Raw genomic sequence first — 26,241 nt, forward strand, 5'->3', positions numbered from 1 at the left:
ATTTGAGTAACGTTAACTCTTATTCATTCTTTCACTTAGTTACTCTCACACTGATTTAACTCGATAACTTACATTCTGAGTGACTTGTCAAAGTCTCACTCACTCACTCACTCATTCAATCACTCACACTCTCACTCACTCTCTCACTGACTCACTCACTCACTCACTCACTCACTCACTCACTCACTCACTCACTCACTCACTTATTCACTCACTCACTCACACTCTCACTCACTCACTCACTCACTCACTTATTCACTTACTCACTCGCTCACTCAAACTACCACCCACACAAATGAACCACCTACTCACTCACTCACTCACCCGGACTACCACCTACCCAAACCAACCACTCACTCACTCACTCACTCACTCACTCACTCACTCACTCACTCACTCACTCACTCACTCACTCACTCACTCACACTCTCACTCACTCACTCACTCACTTATTCAATTACTCACTCGCTTACTCAGACTACCACCCACACAAATGAACCACCTACTTACTCACTCACTCACCCGGACTACCACCTACCCAAACCAACGACTCACTCACTCACTCACTCACTCACTCACTCACTCACTCACTCACTCACTCACTCACTCACTCACTCACTCACTCACTCACTAGTTCTAATTTAACCCTCTTACTACCCAATCAATCCTCATACAATCGACAATATAATCAGTACTTCAACAGTTCAAAATTTTTAACATTTTGAAAAACGTTTTAAAATCGCTAAAATGTGTCATTATATTACGAGTAGTATCAATACACCTAGTAACCTAGCAACGTATTACTGTGCGGATTGTCTGCAAATCTGTCTGTGCATCGCCATTCATGAACCTCACTGCACGTCTCTGTGTTTAATGTACGGGATAAATAACACAGAATGTGTCGACGAATACAACCCGTCACGTATTTTAACACATTTTTCAATCTTAGGAGAGCAGACGAAAGGCTGATGCATCTACGTCTATCGTTTTGTTAGGAATTAAACTATTATAATGTATCGTTTACCAAATTGTTGGAATTAGTTATCTGACTTCATTAACCGAACATAGCCTTCATTCACCTAACGATGCATGCTCGTTTCTTTTTGTGAAAAGACAGACAAGAGACCGGCATTTCCACACAGGGGCAGATTTATTTTCTTAAATAATTTAACAAAGTGAACTCCATCGAATTAACCGAATTAGCCGAATTACTGTCTCTCTCGTTCTCCCTTGATCTTCTCCGATCTTCTCCGATCTTCCCACGTCTTTTCACAAGCTGGCGTGCCGGTTCCTCCCATGGGAGTGCTGACTCCTCCCATGGGCGTGCCGACTCCTCCCATGGGCGCGCCTGGTTCCAGCTCCACCACCTCCTCGCCGAAGGGCGTCGCGATGTTTGTCCTTGTGCGTCTGGTCTTCTCCCGTCAGCACTTACGGAAATTATGTTATCAAAATACGTCTGCTGCATTCCAGACATCCTATCCTTCTAATGTACGTTGAAGAAAAACAGTCGGTGAATCTCTCTACTGCATCAAACTGAGTACATGTACTTACTTTGTAGTTAATTTTATAATATAATTTATAGTCAAATGTATAAAATTCTTCAATACCACTCATGGCCTCAGTAAACTGAGGCCATAGTTTGTATCCATGTTTAGTTTCATTATGACACCAAGCCAAATCAGGGCTTTCATTTCATTATCAATTTTAAACAGATGTAGGGTGATAATGTAATCAAGTTTTTAATATCTGACGAATGCAAATATTTTTTAAGGATGCCAATATATTATTTTGACTATCTTTGCGCACCATTGTTTGTTGTTTGTTTAGAACATCATTTTCACTGTCGGCCAATCACGTTGCTGTTCTTTGAGGTCCGCACCCTTTATGGCTGACCTGTTTTTTGTTACCTTAATGATATCATCGAAAAACGGGGCTCAGGGAAAGGTTTTAGAAAAGGTAAGAATGCTCTTATCAGAAGTCAAGTCAAGTCAAGTCATTTTTATTTGTATAGCCCTTAATCACAAAGAGTCTCAAAGGGCTTCACAGGTTATTACACATGAGAAGTTTAGGTTATTCATATGCTGTAGAGTAGAAGTGAGTTTTAAGCTTAGATTTAAACATTTCCACTGAGGTTGCAGATCGGATCTCAGGGGGAAGAGCATTCCACAACACTGGTCCCCGGGTGAAGAACGCTCTCAAACTGTCACGAGACGTGGTGGCGTGGAAGGTGACCGGACCAGAACGGAGGCAGGAGGCATGAAGGGAGAACTCAAATGCGTTGACGATCCATAGGTTTTATTTAATAAAATAAAAGTCGCCCAATACTCCGAGGCAAAACAGAACAATACAGAGTTCCTCCGGCACGAACTCAACAGGACAAGGCATAACAGACTAAAACAGGACAAGGCATAACAGACCGGGATTGTGAATAATGAGTAATGAACCAGCACCCGCCAAACCCAAAATCCAGCCTTAAATAGCAGAACAGCAATCAGCTGATCTGCTTCAGCTTGAGTTCGGGGGCGTGGCATACTGGTCGTCATGGCGACCGTGACAGAGCCCCCCTCTTAAGGGACAGCTCCCGAGGTCCCAAAAAAGAAAAAATTACTACCTCGCGCCCCGGAATGTTGACGATCGCGATTGGGGCAACCCTGCTCCCTCCTCCGAACACGCAGGAACGGGGAGAGGCAGGCGCCATCTGCGTCGGGCGGATCGGAATCGGCGCTCGGCAGGGGGGGTCTGGTGGCCAACTGGACAGGGGATGACAGACAGGCAGAACCGACGAGAACAGGACAGATAAACAGGACAGGCCGATGCAGAAGAGTCGCACTCAGGACAGGCCGATGCAGAAGAGTCGCACTCAGGACAGGCCGATGCAGAAGAGTCGCACTCAGGACAGGCCGATGCAGAAGAGTCGCACTCAGGTCAGGCCGATGCAGAAGAGTCGCACTCAGGTCAGGCCGATGCAGAAGAGTCGCACTCAGGTCAGGCCGATGCAGAAGAGTCGCACTCAGGTCAGGCCGATGCAGAAGAGTCGCACTCAGGTCAGGCCGATGCAGAAGAGTCGCACTCAGGTCAGGCCGATGCAGAAGAGTCGCACTCAGGGGGGTCAGATTCAGAAGAGTCGCACTCAGGGGGGTCAGATTCAGAAGAGTCGCACTCAGGGGGGTCAGATTCAGAAGAGTCAGGCTCAGGGGTTCAGGTTCAGAAGTGGCGATTCAGACAGGACAGGCGGAATCAGAACAGGCAAGACATGAGAGGGTCAAAATCAAAACAGACAAGACATGAGAGAGTCAAAATCAGAACAGACAAGACATGAGAGAGTCAAAATCAGAACAGACAAGACATGAGAGAGTCAAAATCAGAACAGACAAGACATGAGAGAGTCAAAATCAGAACCGGCAAAACAGGAGGAGCGGAGTCGGGCTGGCAGGCAGCGGAGTCGGAGTCGGCCCGACGGGCAGCGGAGTCGGAGTCGGCCCGACGGGCAGCGGAGTCGGAGTCGGCCCGACGGGCAGCAGAGTCGGAGTCGGCCCGACGGGCAGCAGAGTCGGAGTCGGCCCGACGGGCAGCAGAGTCGGAGTCGGGCTGGCACGCAGGGGAGACGGAATAGCAGGCAATCGGCACGGCAGTCGGGCAGGCAGGCATGAGAGTCGAACAGGCAGGCGTCAACTCTTCCCGGGACCCCATTCGAGGCACAGCAAGGGCCACGACGGGCGGGGCCGTGGTTCGAACGGGCAGGGAAGGCCAACTCAGTAGGCGCCTGCCGAACTGCGCTCTCCAGCTCTCCCAAGTCGCGCTGGGATCGTTCGCTGAGTTCTATTTGTTGGCTGGTTCATTCTGTCACGAGACGTGGTGGCGTGGAAGGTGACCGGACCAGAACGGAGGCAGGAGGCATGAAGGGAGAACTCAAATGCGTTGACGATCCATAGGTTTTATTTAATAAAATAAAAGTCGCCCAATACTCCGAGGCAAAACAGAACAATACAGAGTTCCTCCGGCACGAACTCAACAGGACAAGGCATAACAGACTAAAACAGGACAAGGCATAACAGACCGGGATTGTGAATAATGAGTAATGAACCAGCACCCGCCAAACCCAAAATCCAGCCTTAAATAGCAGAACAGCAATCAGCTGATCTGCTTCAGCTTGAGTTCGGGGGCGTGGCATACTGGTCGTCATGGCGACCGTGACACAAACCAGGGGAACACTTCTTGGCTCTTGGGATCACCAGAAGACCGGCGCTCTCAGAACGAAGGCTTCGGGCCGGAACATAGGCGGAAATCAGATCTGAAAGATATGAGGGGGAAAGTCCATGTATGATTTTGTATAATAATAAGAGAACTTTGAAATCACATCTTAGGCTAATAGGGAGCCAATGCAGGTTAGCCAAAATTGGGGTGATGTGATCGGACTTTTTTGTCCTAGTTAAAAGCCTCGCTGCGGCATTTTGTACCAGCTGAAGACTCTTGAGTCTGGTCATCGGAAGACCGGAGAGTAGTGCATTACTGTAATCGAGACGGGAGGTAACAAACGCGTGAATTATAATCTCTGCATCCGACTGAGACGGCATAGGACAAATTTCAGCAATGTTGTGCAGATGGTTCTAGTAATTTTCTTCACATGTGTTTGAAAGGACAGATCGGGGTCAAATGTGACACCTACATTTTTAAGTGAGTCACTCTGTGTGAGGTGACATTTGTCAATGTTCACAGCAGTTTTAGAGAATAAGTCGCGGCATTTAGATGGACCAATAACTAACATTTCGGTCTTTTCAGAGTTAAGACGCAAGAAATTGAGTGACATCCACTCTTTTATCTCAGTGAGGCAGGCCTCCAAATTTGCACAGTTTAGTGTGGCTGATTCCTCCATCGGGAGATATAGTTGAGTGTCATCTGCGTAGCATTGGATACTGATATTATACTTGCGAATTATATCACCTAATGGAAGCATGTAAATGCTGAAAAGAAGGGGGCCAAGCATTGAACCCTGCGGAACACCACAGGTAACACTATAGGGCTCAGATGTCATTTCGCCATATTTAAGACAGGTATTCTGAGAGGTAGGATCTGAACCATAAGAGGACGTTTCCTGAGAGACCAACCAATTTTTCCAACCGTTCTAGTAAGATATTATGGTCCACTGTGTCAAAAGCAGCACTAAGGTCCAGCAGCAGCAAAAGTGATGAAGCGCCAGAGTCCATTGCCCGTAGGAGATCATTGGTTATCAGAAGGCTCCTCTCTTTGCAAGTTCAAAATACATTGATGTCTTCTTGAGTGTCTACTAAAGTTTAAACTTAACATAGGGTCACTTGTTTGCTCTGCCCTGCAGTCATGGTGGACGCAGCCGCGGCCGAACAGTTCCTCGATGCTAACTCACAGTTTGCCAAGCAGTACTACGATGTCAACTTCCGGCCCAAGGTGGTATCAGACCTTCTGTCTAACGGCCGGGCGACGGCGGTGGACGTGAGCCGTTACCACCGGCTGACGGCGGTAGAGGAGAGTGAGATTCTCTTCGATCTGGTGAGGGACATCCAGGACAACCTGCAGATGGAGAAGTCCCTCTTCAACCTCATGAGGCACCTGAGCTTCATGATGAGGGCTGACCGCATGAGCCTTTTCATGTATCGACAGAGGAACGGCGTCGCTGAGCTCGCCACTAGGTTGGTCCCCTGATGTTAAATGTCTTTACAGGATACTCCATAGCAGTTTTTTCTCAACTGGTGATTCACGGACCAATTTTCATTGGGTTTCGAGCAGTGCTGGGCACGTCACGGTAAAAGGTTACATGTTATCGTCACTAGTTACTTCATTTAAAAAGTAATTCCGTTATCCACCGGATTACTGACACCTGTGAGTAGTACATTACTCTGAAAGTAATTATTTGGTTAAAAATGACCATACACAGAGATCCCTCGGTTTTCGAGGTTAATGGGGACCAGAACCACCCGCAAAAAGTGAAAATCCGCGAAGTAGCGTTCAAACTTCATAAAAGCCCTCTATGGGTTCAACTTACCTCGAGAAGACGTCATTACCAACTTAGAGTAACTGACTGTAACAAAATAACAACTCACAGATCTATAAATAATAACACGTCTTGTCCTTTCAGTGTAAGAAAGCAGTGTAGAGAGCGGGCTTCAAACGGGAGCGGTGTTTTGTTGCTGGCGGACCAAGGTTTACCAAATCCATCCCAAGCAAAGGAGGGCCAATCACCGATTAGATGGCGCTGAAATTCTTAAACTTTATTTAATAAGTAATGGAGTAACGCACCATGTCAAAACAACGTTTGAGTCATGCATGTTTATTAATAATCCATTACAGTACTCACTACCGAGAAAAGTAACTAAATTCCTGGAGCAGGTTACTTTTTAACGCGGTACTACCAACAATTGTCGCAAGGCCCGGGAGTGGTCACCAAATCACTGCCAATCTCCTCCTCCTGGCCTCCATAACCAGCAAGAGGCTCTTTCTGCTGCCTCCCCAATCCTGCCAGCTGCTGTTTTCCTTTACCTCCCTGCCACTCCCATGGCTGCAATCATCCTCCACACTGACTGGGCAGGGAATCCTCCACAATAACCTCAACTGGGAACAACCAAGCCTGCAATCCTTGCCCCCTGCTGTCATGCAAGAGGTCCTGATATTTGTCTTTCTTACATTCGGATGCCTCCTTGCATCACTCTTCCCATGGAACTGTAAGTTCAATGAGGATGATCTTCCTTGCCTTTTCGGACCACCACGTTACCACATCTGGCCTTAGGGTCGTCTGAACAACCGAAGGAAATAGCCGTCTTCCCCCTGTACCTTCGTTTCCCATGATCGGGCCTTCCGTACTAGGTTGCTTCTTGTTGCAATTGGGGTTGATGGCTTTTGTCCTTCTTGAACAAATTTGATAGATGGCACGGTTTTCCCACGTGGTTGCTGTTTCCTGCGCCACTCCTGCTCCGAGGTGTAAGCAAGGGTCGTGAGCACCTAATCGTGGCGCCACCTGTATCTTCCTTGGGTGTGAGCTACTTTACACCCTGATATAATGTAGGCCATGGTGCTCCTTTTTCCACATAGCTTGCAAAATAGGCTCTCTCTTAAGCCCCACTTGAGCCAATTCGATGGTGTGGGCAGTGTGTCATAAACCAATCTCAGCAGGGAAGAGATGCAGAATGGTTCCAATCGCCTTAGATCTGCCATGTGATCTTTCTCTTGGGTAGGTCCCATCTGGTCCATGTTCCATGCTCCACTGCTTTGGCCCTACGACCTTCCTACTCTAAGCTTCGTACACCCTCTTGGATCATGCGTCTTTGGTCCTTGTTTCCTGCCTTACATCATTGCTGGGTGTAGGTGTGTAAGTCCCAAGGCCCTGTCGTCCTAGGCCCTGTCGTCCTAGGCATGGTGTTCCAATGATGTCAAGGAGCTTCAGCATACTCTGTATGTGATATATATATTATATCCAACTACATGTTACTGTATTGTGTAGTGCAACTTAAACAAGTGCTACAAAGCACAAGGAAGAATACAAACTGCCGAGACTCAAAGTTACCAAATTGCAAAATGTTCTTCCCGATTTCTGCCAAGCTTTTTGTGAGTTTCTTGTTTCTTTCGGGCACCTTTAGCAGCAAGATGGCTGACCGCTATGGTGAAGTACATGTCATGTCAAATAAATGCATATTTCTCAACCTGAGAGTATTTTTTAAAAATATTAATGTTTATATGTGTTATATGGAGTCTACTATTGTTTAAAATCAAATTTATTTTTTCTATAACGAATGAGGAATCAGTAAATAATACACACTGTCCCTTTAAAAGGAGAGAAAATATATATATTTCGGTGTCTTGGGTAATTTACAATAATTATTGTATTTACGATTGACAAGATGAAATCTGGCTAAAGATTAAAGCATTTGGATACAAATCAATTTAAACTATGTTTACAATGATATGACATTGTAATTGAGTACCTTATTAATAAAATAACTGAAAAAAACTTAATTCGCTAACACAAAGGTTCCTAATTTGGGGTATGTGAGATTGCAAAATAAATTTATAAGGACATAATTAGGTTAAAACATTTAAAATCATACATCGCTACGGAATCCTGTATATTGAAGCTCATTAAACAATTTAAGTTTACTGTTGAGTCACTTTATGATGGAAAACCCACAGAACAACTGTAAACACCTGAAAACGCAACCCAAGGACCCAGAGCAATTAGTAGTAGTGGGTGGATTCGGGGGTACGGATCAGACCCGCCAAGGAGTTGAATTTGACCCGCGAGACAACGCTGAGAGAAGCGCAGGAGAAAAAATAAGATGCAGTTGTGAATATTTCCACTTGATGTCGCCACTCTCGAAGACACTTTAACTGTATTTCTCATTCTCTCTCTCTCTCTCTCTTTCTCTCTCTCTCTCCCTGTCTATCTCTTTTTCTCTTTCTTATTTCCTTTATTTCTTTATGTCTTTCTTTGTATTCTCTCTGTTTTTTAAGCTTTCCTTTTCTTTTTTGGGGCGGCAGTAGCTCAGGAGGTAGAGCGCTCGTCTTGAGATCAAGGGATCCCAGTTCGAATCCCGGCTTGTCCGAGTTACATGTCGAAGTGTCCTTGGGTAAGACACTGAACCCCCAATACCCCCAATATGCAGGTTAGCGCCTTACATGGCTGCACAGATCACGGCTGCTATTGGGAAATGTGAAGCACTATGTAAAGCGCTTTGGGAAGTCATTGACTTGAAAAGCGCTATATGAATGCAGATCATTTCAGATCATTTCACTTCTTCTCTTTATTTGGTTATCTCGTACCCACACTCCCTTTCTCTCTCTCTGTCTTTTTTAATTCTTTTTTTTCTGTCTCTTTCTTTGTCTCTCTCTTTCTCTATTTTCTCCTCTTTTTCTCTATTTTTCTCCTTCTCTCTTTGTCTCTCTGTTCTCATTCTCTCTCTCTCTCTCTCTCTCTCTCTCTCTCTCTCTCTCTCTCTCTCTCTCTCTCTCTCTCTCTCTCTCTCTCTCTCTCTCTCTTCCAAAAATAAATGAATAATAATTCTGCTTTCACGGCTCTGTGAGTGAAAAAGGTTTCCGATGCCTGACCTAGTCCTTTCAACTGTGCCTGGCAGGTTGTTCAATGTGCATAAAGACGCCGTGTTGGACGATTGCCTGGTGCAACCTGATAGTGAAATCGTTTATCCTCTGGATCTGGGCATCGTTGGTCACGTGGCTTCCACCAAGAAAATGCTCAACGTGCCTGACGTATCCCAGGTAAGAAAGATTGACACCTAAGGGTGGAAAAACTACGGCCACGTGTGGCCCGCCAGGCTTCTTCATCCGGTCCTCCAAACGAAAACGGTACGCTTAGTAAATGTAGTTGCAAAAAAGGTACTTCTAGTAAAAAAAAAAAAAAAAAGCAAAAAAAAATAAAAAATTGGGGGGGTTTCCAACTTTGTCCCTAATGTAACTTTGTCTGACTACTAGTCAAGTTAAGTCAAGTCATTTTTATTTGTTTAGCCCTTAATAACAAATAGTCTCAAAATACTACATATTACTACAAAAATAAATGTCAAATTTTGTGTTTAAAAACAGAGACCTAATTCATCATGAAAAGAAAAATAAATACGACAGCAATACCACTAGAACTACTACAATAATGCTAAAATAAGAATACTGCTACAGAAATAGCACTACAAAAATACCACATTAATACAACAAAAACTATAATAAAGAAAAGATACACCAAAAATACTACTAGAATACAACTAAAATACTGCTACTAAAATACTACGGAAATATTACTAAGGGATTACGACAAAAATACAATTTCAATAAGACTACAAAAAATACATCAACGATAAAAAAATACGATTATGAAAATACTACAAAAATACAACTACAGTGCAGTCATACTACAAAAATACAATGACAGAAATACTACAAAAAACATCTTTAAATATACTAAGAAAATACTACCAAAAAAGTACTGAAGCAATATTACAAAAATATAACTACAGTCCAGTAATACGACAGAATTACTACATAAATACTACAAAAATACGACTATAAAAATACTACAGAAATACTTCAAAAAATCAACTACAGTATAGTAATACTACAAAAATACTTAAAGATACTATTACAGAAATACTACAGAAATATCTCTGTAATACTAAAAATATATTACTACATGAATACTACTACAGAAATAATACTACATTAATACTACAAAAATACTACTATGGAAATACTACAAAAATACTACTATAGAAATACTATAGGTTTATTGTTCTATATTCTTTATCAATTATCCTTTAACGGTCAAACCACAGTTTATGTCATGGGAACCTCCTGCGTGGGTTCAAATCCAGCTCCAGACTTCCTGTGCGGAGTTTGTATGTTCTCCCCGTGCTTGCGTGGGTTTCCTCCGGGCACTCCGGTTTCCTCCTACATTCCAAAAACATGCATTTCAGGTGAATTGGCCGGTCCAAATTGTCCCTAGGTGTGAATGAGCGAATGAGTTGTCTGTCCCTGTGTGCCCTGTGATTGGCTGGCAACCAGTTCAGGGTGTCCCCTGCCCACTGCCCCGAGATGGTGGGATGGGCTACAGCCACCCCCCACCTTCTCTCTCCCCCGCGACCCTACTGAGGATAAGCCGTACGGCTAATGAGATGAGATGAGATGAGATGTTTATACAAATACTACAAAAGTACTACTATAGGGACAACTAAAAGAACTACAGAAATATTACAAAACCTACTACTCCAGTAATACGACAGAAATATTACAAAATACTATGAACACAGTACAAAACTAAATATTAAATAAAGTACTTCAAACAGGGACCTAACATATCATTTAGCTCAATTTTTTACTTATTGGGAACTAATTCATTAGAAGTAATATATTTAAAGAAATAAATTAAAGAAATATATAATTTAGAGGTCTGCATACTGTATATTAATTGATAAAACGGATGTATTTCGCGCTCTGTTGTGGCACCCCGGTAAAAGAGCCACAAGAGGGCGACGTTTTAACACAATTCGTTTTCAAAGCGGATTTCCAAAACCGCTCAACGGTATTATCTCTTAATTCCTTTGGCATTTGCAAATACTGTACTGGAGCATTTTATTCCCACACGAAAGGCTCAAAATGACTCCCTGGGTAATTTGGTCGAGGGGGGGTTGCAAAAAAACTCCGTTTCAGTCCGCTTTGTGATGTTAATGTGGTGAGCATGGAGGACTTTCAAGGAAGGATGCTGAGGATTCCCATTTCCGTTGAGGAGGGAGATTATGATGAACTGGGTTTATGCTATTCCACTTGCATTCAATCCCCTTCTTCTTCTCCTGACTCACTTTTAACCTTCACGCAACTCACATTTAGCAATATGAAAGGGTTTCGTGACCTTCAAACGTGTTCATGCAGTGTTGTGTGCGCGTTTGCATATGTGTTTGTGTGTGTGGTGGGGCCTAGTTTCTCAGATGAAACTGGTTAATCTGTCCTGAATTAGAGCGATCCCAGATTACAGACCGGTGGTCACAAAGGCCTGCTGCTGTAGAGTCCTGTCCACTGACTCAGCTGCGGGAGCAACAAGATTTAAACACCTTGCAACTCTTCTTTTTAAGTGTTTTTCAAGATTTTTTATGGCAAGACACTCTTCTTTCATAAAAGAAATTCTGAGGCACGCCATCTGTCCTCAAATAATTTGTTTTAAGAATCTAGATTTTAATGTTTATTTATTTATTTATCAAGTTATGTTATAAATTACATGCTTTTATCATTTGTGGTCACCATGGTTTAGGAGGTAAAATCATTTAGGTGTCACAAGCCAGAAACGGAGACAGGACCCAATAGCGTTTGTTAAACTCAGTTTTATTGAAATAGAGAGCATACATACATATAGTCATGTCAAGTCATGTTTAGTTGTATAGCCCATAATCACAAAGAGTCTCAAAGGGCTGCACAGAACACAGGTTATTCCAAACCACAGACTATTATTACACCATCCTCTGATTTAAAACCTACACTAGGGCAAGGAAAAACTCAAAAATCTCAACATGAGGAAAATGAAGAAACCACACATGAGGTAATCCCCCTTCCAGGATGACCAGGCTGCAATGGATGTTGCAACAACAAATAATACACAGATATTGTCAACATAAAATATAGGTTTTTCATATGCTATAAAATAGAAGTGTGTTTTAAGCTTAGATTTAAACATTTCCACTGAGAATATACTGTATATAATTCTGTATTCAGAGAATGATTTATGCCCCGTTATTTTATTGCATGCACCAAGCATGTTATACATTATTCTGTCACAATCGAGGAAATTATTCATCTTGAAGCCCCTACATGGGTATGAAGCATTTTCCTACAGGGCTTCACTACTTTGTGAGGCTTCATTTTGCTGTCACTCCATTTTTTATTTGCATTTCCCGTCTTTATTTGTGATTTGACTTTGTTTGGAATTTTCAATTGTTTTGTGCCCCATTGTTCGTTTCTTACTTTGTTCCTGGTTTTGTTCATTAATACCGTCCTTATTTTGAGCAACCCAGCCTCAGTCCCTGCCTCTCCCTCTCTTGGGTCCACCCACAAAACAAGCTCTAGATAAATAGATACAATAAAACGTCAAATGAATACAACAAGAAACAAATACTTCAATCAAATATATGGATAAGCATAAGGTGCATTTATAAGAACTAAATTGATACTGTGATTACCTAAAATAATAAAACTCATGTGAAAACCCATTCAATCACGACTACATATTCAGTAATACATTTCAATAATCTAACACCAGGTTGGCCCTTTAAACTTCTACTTTCCCTCAGAATCCTCACTTCAGCAACTTTGTGGACCAGCTGACTGACTACAGCACCAGGAACGTTCTGGCCGTGCCCATCATGAACGGCAAGGACATGGTGGCCGTCATGATGGCCGTCAACAAGATGGACGACGCACCGCACTTCACCACCGAGGACGAGCAGGTAACTGAGTAGATTTATCTCAAAAGCGTGGATTCTTTGTCCTCAGGGAAGATTACACTGCAGTGGTAAGAGAGGTCAAACCTATAACCAATAGGTGTCTACTTAATCTGGTTTAGGAAAATCCTCACTTTAAAAACTGTTGTGTTTAAAATATCTCTATTCAGGTCGGGTGTGTAACAATCATTACTTGTGTTAATTTGACCCAACTATGAACAAAAAAAAAATCCTTTAAAGTTGATTTCTAACTTAAATGTATATGTCAATTTGACAAGAAGAATGCCCCTCCAGACTGGGCTAGGGCTGGGGCTAGGGCTAGGGTAAAAGTTAGGGATTAGGATTTGTGGAAGGGTTAGGGTTAGGGTTATGGCTAGGGCTAGGGTGAGGGTTAGGGTTAGGGTTTGGGTTTGAGTTTGAGTTTGGGCTAGGGTTTGGGTTTGGGCTAGGGTTTGGTTTTTGAAACAATATTGCTTTCTCAAGGTCCCCCAAAAAAAATTTTCTGGGGGTCCTTGGGAAACCAATTTTTTAGCACTCGCCATACAGGAAAATATAGCGTTTTTTTGTGTGTCTTACCTGCGTTCGTTTAGTCCATTAGGAAAGAGAGTGTTTAGTTTTTTTATCCAGTCTTTTTCTGCTAAGCGTCTTTCTTTTTGTGTCCAATTGCTATTTGTTTGAAGGCCCGATATTTCTAAAGCTTGTATCCCATGATGAATGAAGTGTGCAACAAGATGTGTATTAATTTGTCTAAGGTTCCTAATGTTGTAAATGTGTTGTGCTAGTCTACATCTGAATTTCCTGTCTCTCCTATATATTTAATGTCACAGTGTTTACATTTTATGACATAAATACAGTTTTCTGTGGTAGGAGTGATTCTTTGTTTAATCAGGTAGTTTGTTTTTGTAATGGTGTTCCTAACTGTGGTGGCTTGTTTGTAAAATGTGGGTGCCTGTGTTTGTATTGTGTTAATTTCAGGTAGTTTGCTTTTTACTAAGTAATCTTTGAGGTTTTTGTTCCTTTTAAAGGCTGGGATGATTTTGTAATCTTGAATTATGCCTGTGTTCTGTAGTGTCTGATATTTTGTCTAATTTTTCTATTAGCAATTTGGCTAAATTCTGAGTACGTGGTAATTAGCGGAATGATTTTCTGCGTGTCTCGTAGCCCTGTGGTTAAAAATGTTTTACGGACTTGTCTGAGGAAGGATCTTGAGTATCCTCTTGGTCGCAGTGCCTTGAAAAGGGTTTGGGTGGCCTTTTCAAAGTCCGTACGTTGCGAGCAGATTCTGTGGAATCTGAGCAACTGTGATTTTATTAAGCCTCTGTAGGTGTGCTTTGGATGAAGGCTGTTTTTGTGTAAGAGTGCATGTGTGTCAGTGTCTTTAAAGAAGACCTTTGTGTCTAAAGTTTGTGTTTTTGGTTTGAACAAATTTATTGACACTAAAAACAGAAAACAATCATGACAATCTCAACAGCAATTAAGCACATTCACAATATTATATTCCAATATTACGCTGTGTTTGAGTGAATGCGGGTCCCTTATAAGTAGTTGTGTCTAGAAAATCTATCTGGTGGTCATTTGTGGAGTGTTTGACCGTAATTGTACTATGGTGTGTGTTGAGCATTTCTATGAATTTTTGAAATTCTTCTTTGCTATGTGTCCACGTTCCCCAAATGTCATCTAAGTACCTAAAATAATTGGTGGGTAGTTTGTCGCATTTTTCAAAAGCTGTTTCCTCCCAATGCGCCATGTAAATGTCAGCATAGGCAGGTGCAAACTTTTTACCCATGGCTGTGCCACTGATCTGTAAGTAGAATTCCTTGTTGAATTCAAAGTCGTTCCTAGTGAGGTTAATTTCTAGGAGTTGTATTAGTACTGTGTCTGGGCGTTTGTCGTCCGGGTATTTTTCCATCCAGCGCTTTACTGCTGTTAACCCTGCGACCGTGTTTATGTTTGTGTAGAGGCTATCTATGTCTATGGTAAATAAGATTGTTTCCTGCGTTATTTTAATCTGTTTTATTTTGTTTACGAAATCATATGTATCTTTAATGTAGCTATTATGTTTTGTGGATAGTGGAGTGAGAAAGTGGTCTATGTATTCCGCGATCCTGTAGGATTCGCTGCCACAGTCTGAGACGATAGGTCTTCCTGTCGGCACTTCATACGGAATAGTCCACGTTAGTGGTGATTTGTGTATTTTAGGTAGCAGGTAAAATCTACGGGGTCTGGCTTCCTCTTCCCCTATTAGGTAGCGTTTTTGTTTTTTAGTTATATATTCATTTTCTAGAAGTGTTTGTAGGATATCTTCTATTTTCTGGGCTGTTTCTGGGTATATTGGTTTTGTTAATTTCTTATAATGTGCCGTATTGTTTAATTGTCTGTGTGCTTCATATATATATTGTGTTCTGTCTAGGATAACTATTGCACTACCCTTGTCCGCTGGTTTAATAACTATCTGTTTGTTGTTAGCTAATTGAAAGAGGGCTAGGGTTTGGGCTAGGGTTTGGGTTAGGGTTTAGGTTTGGGCTAGGGTTTGGGTTTGGGTTAGGGCTAGGGTTTGGGTTAGGGCTAGGGTTCGGGCTAGGGCTAGGGCTAGGGTTGGGGTTAGCGCTAGGGTTAGGGTAAGGGTCAGGATCAGGGTCAGGGTCAGGGTCAGGGTCAGGGTCAGGGTTAGGGTTAGGGTTTGGCTTTGGGTTTGGGTTAGGGTTAGGGATTTGGGTTCGAGGAAGAATGAATGTTAGTATTAGGGTAAAGGTTACTGTTGCTCTCTTCTAATAAAATTAGATTAAATAATAATAATAATAATAATAATAATAATAATAAAATAATAATAATAGCAATAATAATTTTCAAAAAAATAAAATAAAATTAAAAAAAATAATAGGGATGAGAATAGGGTTAGGACAAGGGTGAGGGTTAAGGTCAGGGTTAGGGTTAGGGTTTGGGCTAAAGTTAGGGTTCGGGTTAGGGTTAGGTGATTTCACTTCATGATTGTGCCCCACTTATTGTTGATTCTTCACAAGAAATTGCAGTTTCATATCTTTATGTTTGAAGTTTGAAATGTGGCAAATGGTCACAAAGTTCATGGGGGCCAAAAGGTTTCGCAAGCCACTGTAAATAATACACTTTGCCTTTGAATAAAACGAAGTTTGATTATTAGAAGAAACACCTCTAAGAAATATAGGTAATAGTGCACAAAACAACCCTAAAAACTAAATGCTTGTATCAAATGATTTGTTTTGGCTTTCGAAAAGCCCACCCTCCTAAAAAAATGTTTTTTGTCCCCAACATAAACCATTTTTTTACGTTAGGTTGCCGCAAAAAATGGCATACAAAAATATAAAACGACACTAAAAATTGGGTAGGGTTATGAAAAAAAACAAAACAGAAAAGTGTCACTCTGTCTCAAAAGCCTCAAAAGTGTTGGTGTTTTTTTACAAGAAAACACAGAGAGCTGGATTGGATTGATCCAAGTAATTGATCGCTTCATTTTTGACCGGATTGTGACTAATTTTTGACCCAAGGGATCTTAGGGTGGCTTAAGCATTGATTGATCAGCACTTGGGACGGGGGCGCTCTATCCTGCATCAAAGAAACCTATTGATTTTAAAGATTGGCATCAAGGTAGGAGGACAATTGCTCACTGAGCTGTCTCTGGGGACTTTCCATCTGCTGCTATTGATTTTAGAGTCTTAACCAAGACGGGAACAAAATAGTATCTACCGGTACTAATGGATCTTTTGAAATGGATAGTAGGCCAACAATCAAATTTAATTAAAATGAATGATTACAAAGCATTATTTAAATAAAGTTCTAGTTTTGGGGGTGTTTAGCGCTCTCATTGTTTTTCAAGGGCTCAATTAATAAAATGATGTTAAGATGAGTGATGACGGATGGACTAAGACTTGTCGATTTGTTCTTTCTTGATTCATAATTTGTCACAAAGTTGAATATTGATTTACCCACAGACCCTGAACAAGTATCTCAACTTTGCCAACCTGGTGTTGCGGGTTTTCCACCTGAGTTATCTTCACAACTGTGAGACCAGGAGAGGACAGGTAACTCTCCCACTCCCTACTAACAAACTATTATGACATTGTTCATGAAATTATAATAAATTATTATCAAGGGTTTGCAATACACCTTCCAGAGAGGACTCCCCAACCAAACAAAAAATATAAAGAATATGAGGAAATTAAAATGGACTTAGGCAGCACGCCGGCGCAGTGGTGTGGCGTGTGCGGCACAGTTCTGAGGTCATGAGATTGAACCTTTCTGTTTGGAGTTTGCATGTTCTCCCCGTGTTTGCGTGGGTTTCCTCCCAGCGCTCCGGTTTCCTCCCACATTCCAAAAACATGCATGTCAGGTTAATTGGTCGGTTCTAATTGTCCTGAGGTGTGAATGAGCGAGTGGGTTGCCTGTCTCTGTGTGCCCCGTGACTGGCTGGCAACCAGTTCAGGGTGTCCCCTACCCACTGCCCGAAGATAGCTGGGATGGGCTCCAGCACCCCCGCGACCCTACTGTGGATAAGCGGTGCAGATAATGGATGGATGGATAAAATTGAGTTACTTATTGACTACTTTCCTTATTAAGTCAGGTCACACATATTTGTAAAGCTCTTTATCACAAAAGAGCTTCAAAGACCGCCATTACAACATCCCATGAAACCTGCATGAGGGTAAGGAAAACTCATCAATCGGAAAAAACCTTGAAAACGGGTCGCACATGATGTAATCCCCCTCCCAGGATGACCAGGCTCCAAAAGATGTTGCTAGGACATCAAAAGACAATTACCATTATATATACAGGTAATAATCAAAATTATGCAAAAGGTCCAGTTGGTAGCAACCACAAGCTTTTCAATATCTTGGCCAATGCAGCAGGTCATATTTTAGGATAGCAAATCTTTTAGGTTTAAAACAGTTGACAAAGGGATAAGAAAGAAAAAAAAATATTGAATCCAATATTTCTTTAATCCCTGAATAAAAAGGTTTTTTTTTATACATATTGTAACTACCATATCTCTATTTTTGTGTTTGAAAAAATGTTTTACACATTCTATTCAGGCAAACATAAAAAAATACAAAAATGGAGATAGTCATTTTAAAATAGCAACGCCAATATAATCATTTTCTGTCCATAAAGAAACTATTTACTGAAGAATGAAAGCAAACAAATAAATTTAAACTCAAAATGCAATATGGCCAGCTTGGTTGTTTTTTTTTTCATTAAATGTAATAAATATCTTGAAAAATGAAATAAACACATTATAAAAATAGCAAGTAGAGAAACTTAAAGCCAGCTATTTAAATGTTAGAGACACTTGGGACATCAGTGGTATCAAATCAACACATTTTCATTAGTTGTACTTTTTTTTTTACTATTTTATACATATTATAATTACATTTTTACCATTTTCATTTGGGGGCGTGATTTAAAGGCCTGCATTTATTGTCAGAACCAGAACAGATGGTAGACCCAAACGCGTAACGTTTCACAACAAACTTTATTGCAGAAGCTGAGAAGTCAGGTATGGGAAAGCAAGCACCAGCAATCCGGCGATCGCTAGGCAGGAGGAGCAGGGAGCTCAGGAGATTGAAGCGTGGTTGAAAGGCGGGAACGAGATGAGTAGCTGGGACGGGCGATCGGAGCGTGGTCGATGGGCAGAAACGAGTCAAGTAGCCGGGACGAGAGATCAGAGCGTGGTCGGTGGGCAAACACGGGTCAGTAGCCGAGGCGGGAGATCGGAGCGTGGTCGAAGGAAGAGAAATGTCAGGAAGCCGGAGACGATAAGGAAGCCAGGGGCAGACGTGCAGGATACAGGTAAGGACGGGACAGACGGGAGCCAGAGTCAAATAGTGCTTGCCTTGCATGTGCGGAGCTTCACTGATAAGGAGTGAAAGGAAGTGTTGAGTTTAAATAGCAGGTGAACCAATCAGGCAACGAGCAGCAGCTGGCGCCAAACGAGCGGGCACAGGTGAGGCCAATGGGCAATCATGACATTTATACATCACGTCCAGTTGTATGGCTCAAGACGCATGCACAGTGCAACATTCAGGTTCGTCCATCTCCCTCACTCAGCCACCTGGAAGGACAATAACGCCATAGTATGAGTGCAACATCACTTATACGCTTTGGAATATAAGTGTGTCTTAAGTCTAGATTTAAACATGTCCACTGAGGTTGCAGATCTTATCTCAGGGCTAACAGCATTCCACAGCACCAGGGTGCGAAAGGAGAATGCCCTCGAGCCTGCAGATTTCTTCTTGGCTCTTGGAATCACTAATAGAACAGCATATTTGGAGCGGATGCTCTGAGCAGCAACAAAGGGTACAATCAAATCAGAAAGATAACAGAGGGCAAGTGTAACTACCATTAAAAATTAGTTAGAACTGTATAAATCAAAGTATTATTTTACATTTAAATAAAACATTAAAATTTGTATGAATCACTGAGAAGTAAATATTTGATCGTATAACAAAATCATCAAAGGAAATAAATTATTTTAATCAGCAAACAATGATTTGTTATTCCTTGTTTCAATAACGTTTTGTAAAAAAAGGACATCATAGCAAGAACCAATAGCACGTCTTTCGTCATTGTACGCTACTGGCAGAACAAGGACACTAGTATAGACGACAACCAGGACTTCACATTATCAATAGCATTTGTGTGCAAGACATTGCTTAGGAAATCAAATCTCTCCTCTTATATGTATTGACTCCATCCAATGATGGCATGATTCCCTCCCGGGAAAAATACCTCGGTTTCTTGGATGATTGGAAAACTCGGTGATCTGAGTGGAAAGCCACGCCAGACCAGGAATTCAACAGAAATGGGATTCATCATAGAGCTTCCTTTGAGCTTGGCTGTAGACTCCTGAACTTTGAGAAACCAACAATAACCATGGATTTGGGATTCTCTGTATTGGAAAACATCAAAATTATGTTTTCTTTGCTTATTCGGTGAACCTTCTTGTCATTCATTTGAGCTGTCTTTTAATTTTGAAGTGTCTTATTGTGTGACTTTAAATTCTAACATGAAATCTGATAGGACTGATTCTTAAATCCTATAGGTGTGCATTTAAAATACATAAATACAGGTTTATCAACTAAAATTCGAGTAGATGACAGGTCATTAAACTAAAATAGAAATAAATCAGGATTAGTAAACTAAGACTACCTGTCACGGTTGCCATGACGCCCAATTGGCCCCGCCTGTGTGGCGCCATCTGCGACTCATTAACAGGTTGACTTTTCGTCTTTTTAAACTCAGTGCGCTCGCTCTTAGTTTGTCAGTCCGTCAAAGAACTTCTGCCCCGCAAGACTTGGGTTCTGACACAGTCCTGTTCCTGTTAGGTATTTCCCATTTATTTTGTCCTGTTTTTATTTCGGTTTCCAGTTTTGTTTCCGTCTATTTTTGTCCTGTTTATTATTTTCTCCCGTTTTTGTTCCCATCTAGTTTCTCCTGTTTATTTTCGATATCCTAATCCATTATCTATCCTGTCTCTCCCGTCCTGTCCGGTATCAACCCCATCTGTCCGATATCAACTCAGGCAATTGGAATCAATCTCATCGGTCTCTGGCTTCCTGTTTTTCCACGCCAGACCGGCTGCCTGACGTGTGTGACTCCACATTTCCCGTAAAATAAAAGGCTTGTGTGAGAACGTCACGCAATTGGGTCCTCATCCTGTTCTGGTTCCTGACAATTAACCAAATTTAGGATTTCTCCTCTAAGGCCTTAAAACAAAAAAAGTGTTATTTGACTATAATTATTGTTAAATATAGTCTGTTGTCATGTTCATTAAATTGCCGGCTTTTGTTCAAATTAATTTTGATTCCGTGCAAACGTTTTGTATTAGCAACAGAACCTTAAAATCACATCTTAAACTGAAAGGGAGCCATTGCAAATCAGCTAATATTGGGGTAATATGAAGAAACGTGGGGCAGCACGGCAGGGCAGTGGTTAGTGTGTGTGCAGCACAGTTCTGAGGTCATGAGATCAAACCTCCTGTGCGGAGTTTGCATGTTCTCTCTGTGCTTGCGTGGGTTTCCTCCGGGCACTCCGGTTTCCTCCCACATTCCAAGAACATGCATGTTAGGTTAATTGGCTGGTCTAAATTGTCCCTAGGTGTGAAAGCGCGGGTGAATTGTTTGTCCCTGTGTATCCTGCGGCTGGCTGGCAACCAGTTTAGGGTGTCCCCTGCCCACTGCCCAAAGATAGCTCGGATGGGCTACAGCACCCCCGCAACCCTACTTAGGATAAGCGGTGCAGATAATGGATGGATGGATGAAGAAACGTTCCTGTTCTGCTAGAAATATCTATAGAATATTTGAATATGTGCAGGTGCTGCTGTGGTCGGCCAGCAAAGTCTTCGAGGAGCTGACGGACATCGAGAGGCAGTTTCACAAGGCCTTGTACACAGTGCGAGCCTTCCTCAACTGCGACCGCTACTCCGTGGGCCTTCTGGACATGACCAAAACAAAAGTCATCCACATTTACTCCTACAAATGAAAAATACCAACTCTTGGCATTTGGCTTACATTTATTTTGGGTTCTTAGGAATTTTTCGACATGTGGCCAATCCTCATGGGCGAGGTTCCGCCGTACGATGGACCCAAAACGCCTGATGGCCGGGTATGCAAAATAGAAGAGAGGTCATTTATGGAAAACATTGAAAATATTCAATTCATGTTTGTTTTTCCCTGCAGGAAATTATCTTCTACAAAATTATTGACTACATTCTGCACGGCAAAGAGGACATCAAAGTCATCCCGTCAGTATGATAGTTTAGTTTAGTTTAGTTTGTTTAAACTTTTTTTAACCTAGGCACACTTTTTATATGTTAAAATATCTCGAGGCACAAAAATGTTTAAATAATGAATTACCGGCACCAGTTTCATGTTTTTCTTCTAAAGTTTTAACAATCATGTTGCCTAAATTGACTGTATTAAGTTTTATCATTTTTCGTCACCACATTCATTTTGGTTGATAATCTTTTCTCTAATTTGTGATTAACTATATTTTTAAGCTGTTTTCCCGATTTACTATATTCTAACTTTGTTTTTCTAGAAGTAAAATGATCTGCCAGTAGAACCATTCTTTACTCTCTAGTTTTATTCTTATGCTGAACTACAGCATTGTCAGGACCAGAACGGAAACAGGACCCAATTGCGTTACGTTTCTCACAAGTTTTATTGAAGGAAAGACGAAGGGCTGCGCCCACAATCCGGTGTTCGCTGGAGGCGGGTAACAAGTGGCTCTCGCAATCGGATTGTGATCTGAATACGTAAGATCTTCTGTAGCTAGCGATGGCGGTGTCAGGGACCGAAAAACTGCTCGGTAGCCGGGACTGGGAGAGCAAAAACGTGGTTGGGGTCAGAAACGGGTCGTAAGTCGGGACGGGAGAGCAGACGTGGATGGGATCAAAACGGGTCGTGGACAAACGGGAGCAGAAAAGGGACAGATGGGAATCAGGGTCGAAAAAGGCTTGCCTATTAAAAACAGATTCGCAGATGGACTGACAACAGGGAACTGACAGGCCAGGGTTTAGATAGTGACAGGGAGCCAGTCAGAGCCCACAGCGGTTGGCGTTAAATGAGCAGTACAGGTGATTCACATCGATGATCATAACAGGCATGCTTTTTTTGCCAAAATTGAGCAATTGTCTGTGGCGCACTAGACAACAACATGGTCTGGTCGTTCATTTGAGAATGATTAATATTTTAAAACAAATTATTTACTTTGACTTACAGGAATCCTCCAGCAGATCACTGGGCCCTGGTCAGCGGCCTGCCGACGTATGTTGCAGAAAATGGCCTGGTCAGAATTGATTATGTCTTAAATTTTAATCATTTGCTTTTGTACATGTATTACACAATTACTGTTTTTGTCAAACAAATGAAATAGATGTCTTTAACGTCCTGCTATGGATGTGTAGAACCACAATTATTCATTCATCCAAAGAAAAAAAAATTTGCCTTTTATGATATAAGCTTTTTTTTATAAGGTTATATTACAATGGGCAAAATATGCTTGTACTGATCAACCTTTAGTGCCAATGGTGTTGGTATTTTTTGCGTTATGTAAAATATTGTACACTAATATTGTAAATATTGTGTTATTACATGTAATGCACAGTTGCACATTAATTTGTTCAAATACTTATTGTAAATGTACTATACTGTAATCATCCCAAAATATTGATCTGAACACCACTTAGACATATGTAGCATATATTTTCTAAAACAATACCTGACATTTTAAATGCCACTAAGTGGTTGGTTCTTTGCTTATTTGTCTTGGTTCACATTTTAAAGGAATAGTGTGTATTATCCGACCACTAGATATCGCTGAATTGTGTAATGCAACCGAAAATGAGTGCTAAAAGCACAAAGACAAAAAGAAACTACGGGGACTCAGGATGACGGAAACGCACCAATTTATTTTTTATTTTTTGCCCAGCCTTTTTGAGGTTTTTGGGTACTCGTAGCAGGAAGATGATGGTCAATGGTGTCAGCTCCTTAAAGGTGAAGCTCATGTTCCGAAAAAAAAAAATCTCAACCTAAACATTTTTTTTAAATTGCTTATTCATTTGATGGTTCATGTATTTTCCCTAAAGTTTTATTTTAATAAAATACTTTTTTTGTAACCACTAAGAGATGCAGAATAATACAAAATGTCCCTTTAAGAAATAATAAAAAAGTAAAAGACAGTAAAATAAGCAAAATTTCTTAGTACTTTTTTCACAGTGTATAAGGAAAATACAAAACACTCAACATATTTTGTTTTCAATTATGACAACATTACATATTTACAGTAAACACTTGGGCTATTTTAGTAGGGCTCCAAGTGACCATTTGTTTTTCCATTATATTTGTTATTATACCAAAAACTATTGGATCATTTGTGGTGTATCCCAGTGTGGTATTTATCATGCGTTCTTGAAAACAATTCCCAATCGTTGTTTTTTTTTCCAACAGATTTGCAACATCATGAATGCTGCTGAAGACGAGTTCTTTAATTTCCAAGTAAGAGTTTGAGTGATTTGATAAGAACGGTACTCTAGTTTAATAGAGGAGCGGTTTTATTTTCCGACATGGCCTCACGACAACTGGAAGACGATGGATTTTGCAGTTGTGCCCAATGTGGCGACTTATGGCAACACCGTGATGTCATGCATGTGGGGCAAAGAAGCTGCAGTCATAAAGATAATAAACGATCTCCTTTTCTTTCCTCGCTGACTTTCCAGCACGATGAGCAGCTCCCCTCATCTTTCCTCCCATTAGAATCACTTTGCCACGGGGAGGTGCGCTCAGTCTAACGACCAAATTCATCATTTTTACTCCTTCTTTTGGAATCCCATCAAGAGGCTTGTGGGGCCAAACTTCTTCTTTGCCAATCCTTGCTTGGAAGGGAAATAGGCATTACTTATTTATGCATATGTGACTATCAGGAACCTTGAATATAAGAAATGATAATACCATTTAACCGTTAAAACATTCAGGAAAATATACCATAAGAATTTCATTTAAAAAAGTCCATTTGACAACAACAACCAGCATCGTGTATCCAATTCTCGGCAGATACCGCAGGTTGTAGATGACGGCATGCATCAGGTCCAGGTGTCGGTCCAATGGCTCAAAAAGCTTGCACAGTGCAACATCCTGACAAGTCCTTCTCCCTCATGGACAAGAAAACAAAAGTATAAGGTCAACGTCTCCCTTAAGATATAGACTATAAGTATTCTAAGTCTAGATATAAACACTTGAGGTTGTGTATCTTATCTCAGAGGGCTGAGCATTCCATAAGACAGGGGCGAATAGAGAACGCTGTCAGTTGCAGATTTCTTCTTGGCCCTTTGAATCACTAGTTGACCCTCATTTTCTGAACGGAAGCTCATGACTTTATCTTCTTCTTTAATACAAAGATTAGACTCATATGGGAAGAAACTTGTAAAAACAATCGTGTACATTTTATACGCGTCAAAGATTTGAATCTTATAGAAGATGCGCTTGGGGTGGCTGTTTGAGGATTTTTTTTTTTTTACATTTTAGTGACCTGTCCTTTGATAATCTTACACAGTTGGTCGGTACAGCCAAACAGACTTCATGCCTGCGTGATCCACTTCCAGGCTCACTCATGAAAGACCTTTTTGGGATCTTAGAACCTTCAGTTTTGAAAATCATTAGCATATTGCTTTCATTGAGTTTTGTTCCAGTGGCTTTTTAATCCGATATCATTGAACCAGTTGGGTAGATTTTATTACCTAATGTATATATACTCAAGCAACATTGCCACCGTTGCGCTAGGCACCATGCCCTTGCGAACATGAATTTGAGGCCAGACACTTCAGACTTCGCCCTGAGGGGCATGAACCTTTGTCTAATATGAGATTGGGGGTCGAAGATGCATGTGAGACTATTGTCAGGTTGTTGCAAGGATGCAGTCATTTAGTTCTCACGAGGAGAACAATGCCTCGTGGTTGACCACACGATGAATACTCAATAAACCTTCATTCCAACCATACAAATGGAGAGTCCTTCATTGCCTTGCCAACATATTTGATTCTTATCCGAAGAAGATGGAACCAACTCCCACTAAGCCCTATAATAATACATTTTTCTGACACTTAAATAAGACAACTTTCGCCCGGAAAGCTGATGTAATCATAGGTCTGTGTCAAATCAGTTGTTTCATTCAAAATTACATAAAAACGTAGCTGAATAACTTTATGTCTTAAAAAAATTAATGCTGTCAAGATTCAGAGCTAATCACTTTGAGACAGCCCTGGGTAAAGTAACCAATGTCTTTTTCCTGCCAATAGATTACGGCACCTTGTCAGTGTTGCAAGGGCTATACAAATATATGTGAACCAGGTCTTTCCTTTTAAAAATATCAGGATTTGGGTATTGGTCGGCCAAAAATCCCTTATATCAAAGCGAATCTCTCTCCCGTCATGCAGAAAGAACCGCTGGACAACTCGGGCTGGACAATTCGAAACGTCCTTTCGATGCCTATCGTCAACAAGCGAGAGGAAATTGTGGGCGTGGCCACCTTCTATAACAGAAAAGACGGAAAACCCTTCGACGAGATGGACGAAACACTGATGGAGGTGAAGAGGCAAAAAAAAAAAGAATGCGTGCGCACACGCTTGTATATGTGACTCACAAGTTTCTAAATAGAGGAGTAGCTTGTGCATTATTTATTAGCCTGGGGGCTTTTCTGCGTCCACTTTGTTAGCAAGCTCAAATGCTCACAGTTGAGCAACAATCTGTACTCAGGTTTTTCAATA

At 41.4% G+C, this 26,241-nt stretch overlaps 1 protein-coding gene across 1 annotated transcript in view; it reads left to right on the top strand.

Annotated features, from left to right (window-relative positions):
• The window catches only part of pde6a (phosphodiesterase 6A, cGMP-specific, rod, alpha), a 41,599-nt gene that overhangs the window by 705 nt on the left and 14,653 nt on the right, over positions 1-26,241 (top strand). Inside the window, exons 2-11 of the mRNA XM_088344538.1 lie at positions 5,333-5,663; positions 9,096-9,237; positions 12,801-12,956; positions 16,916-17,005; positions 21,294-21,434; positions 21,510-21,584; positions 21,659-21,723; positions 22,703-22,769; positions 23,930-23,977; positions 25,912-26,061. Coding sequence (XP_088200664.1) covers positions 5,335-5,663; positions 9,096-9,237; positions 12,801-12,956; positions 16,916-17,005; positions 21,294-21,434; positions 21,510-21,584; positions 21,659-21,723; positions 22,703-22,769; positions 23,930-23,977; positions 25,912-26,061 — 1,263 coding nt within the window. The 5' untranslated portion in view covers positions 5,333-5,334. The remainder of the gene's footprint in view (positions 1-5,332; positions 5,664-9,095; positions 9,238-12,800; positions 12,957-16,915; positions 17,006-21,293; positions 21,435-21,509; positions 21,585-21,658; positions 21,724-22,702; positions 22,770-23,929; positions 23,978-25,911; positions 26,062-26,241) is intronic.

Source organism: Urocampus carinirostris, chromosome 9, assembly GCF_059441175.1.
Source record: "Urocampus carinirostris isolate Australia breed hairy pipefish chromosome 9, RoL_Ucar_1.0, whole genome shotgun sequence".
In the NCBI taxonomy this organism is placed as follows: domain Eukaryota; kingdom Metazoa; phylum Chordata; class Actinopteri; order Syngnathiformes; family Syngnathidae; genus Urocampus; species Urocampus carinirostris.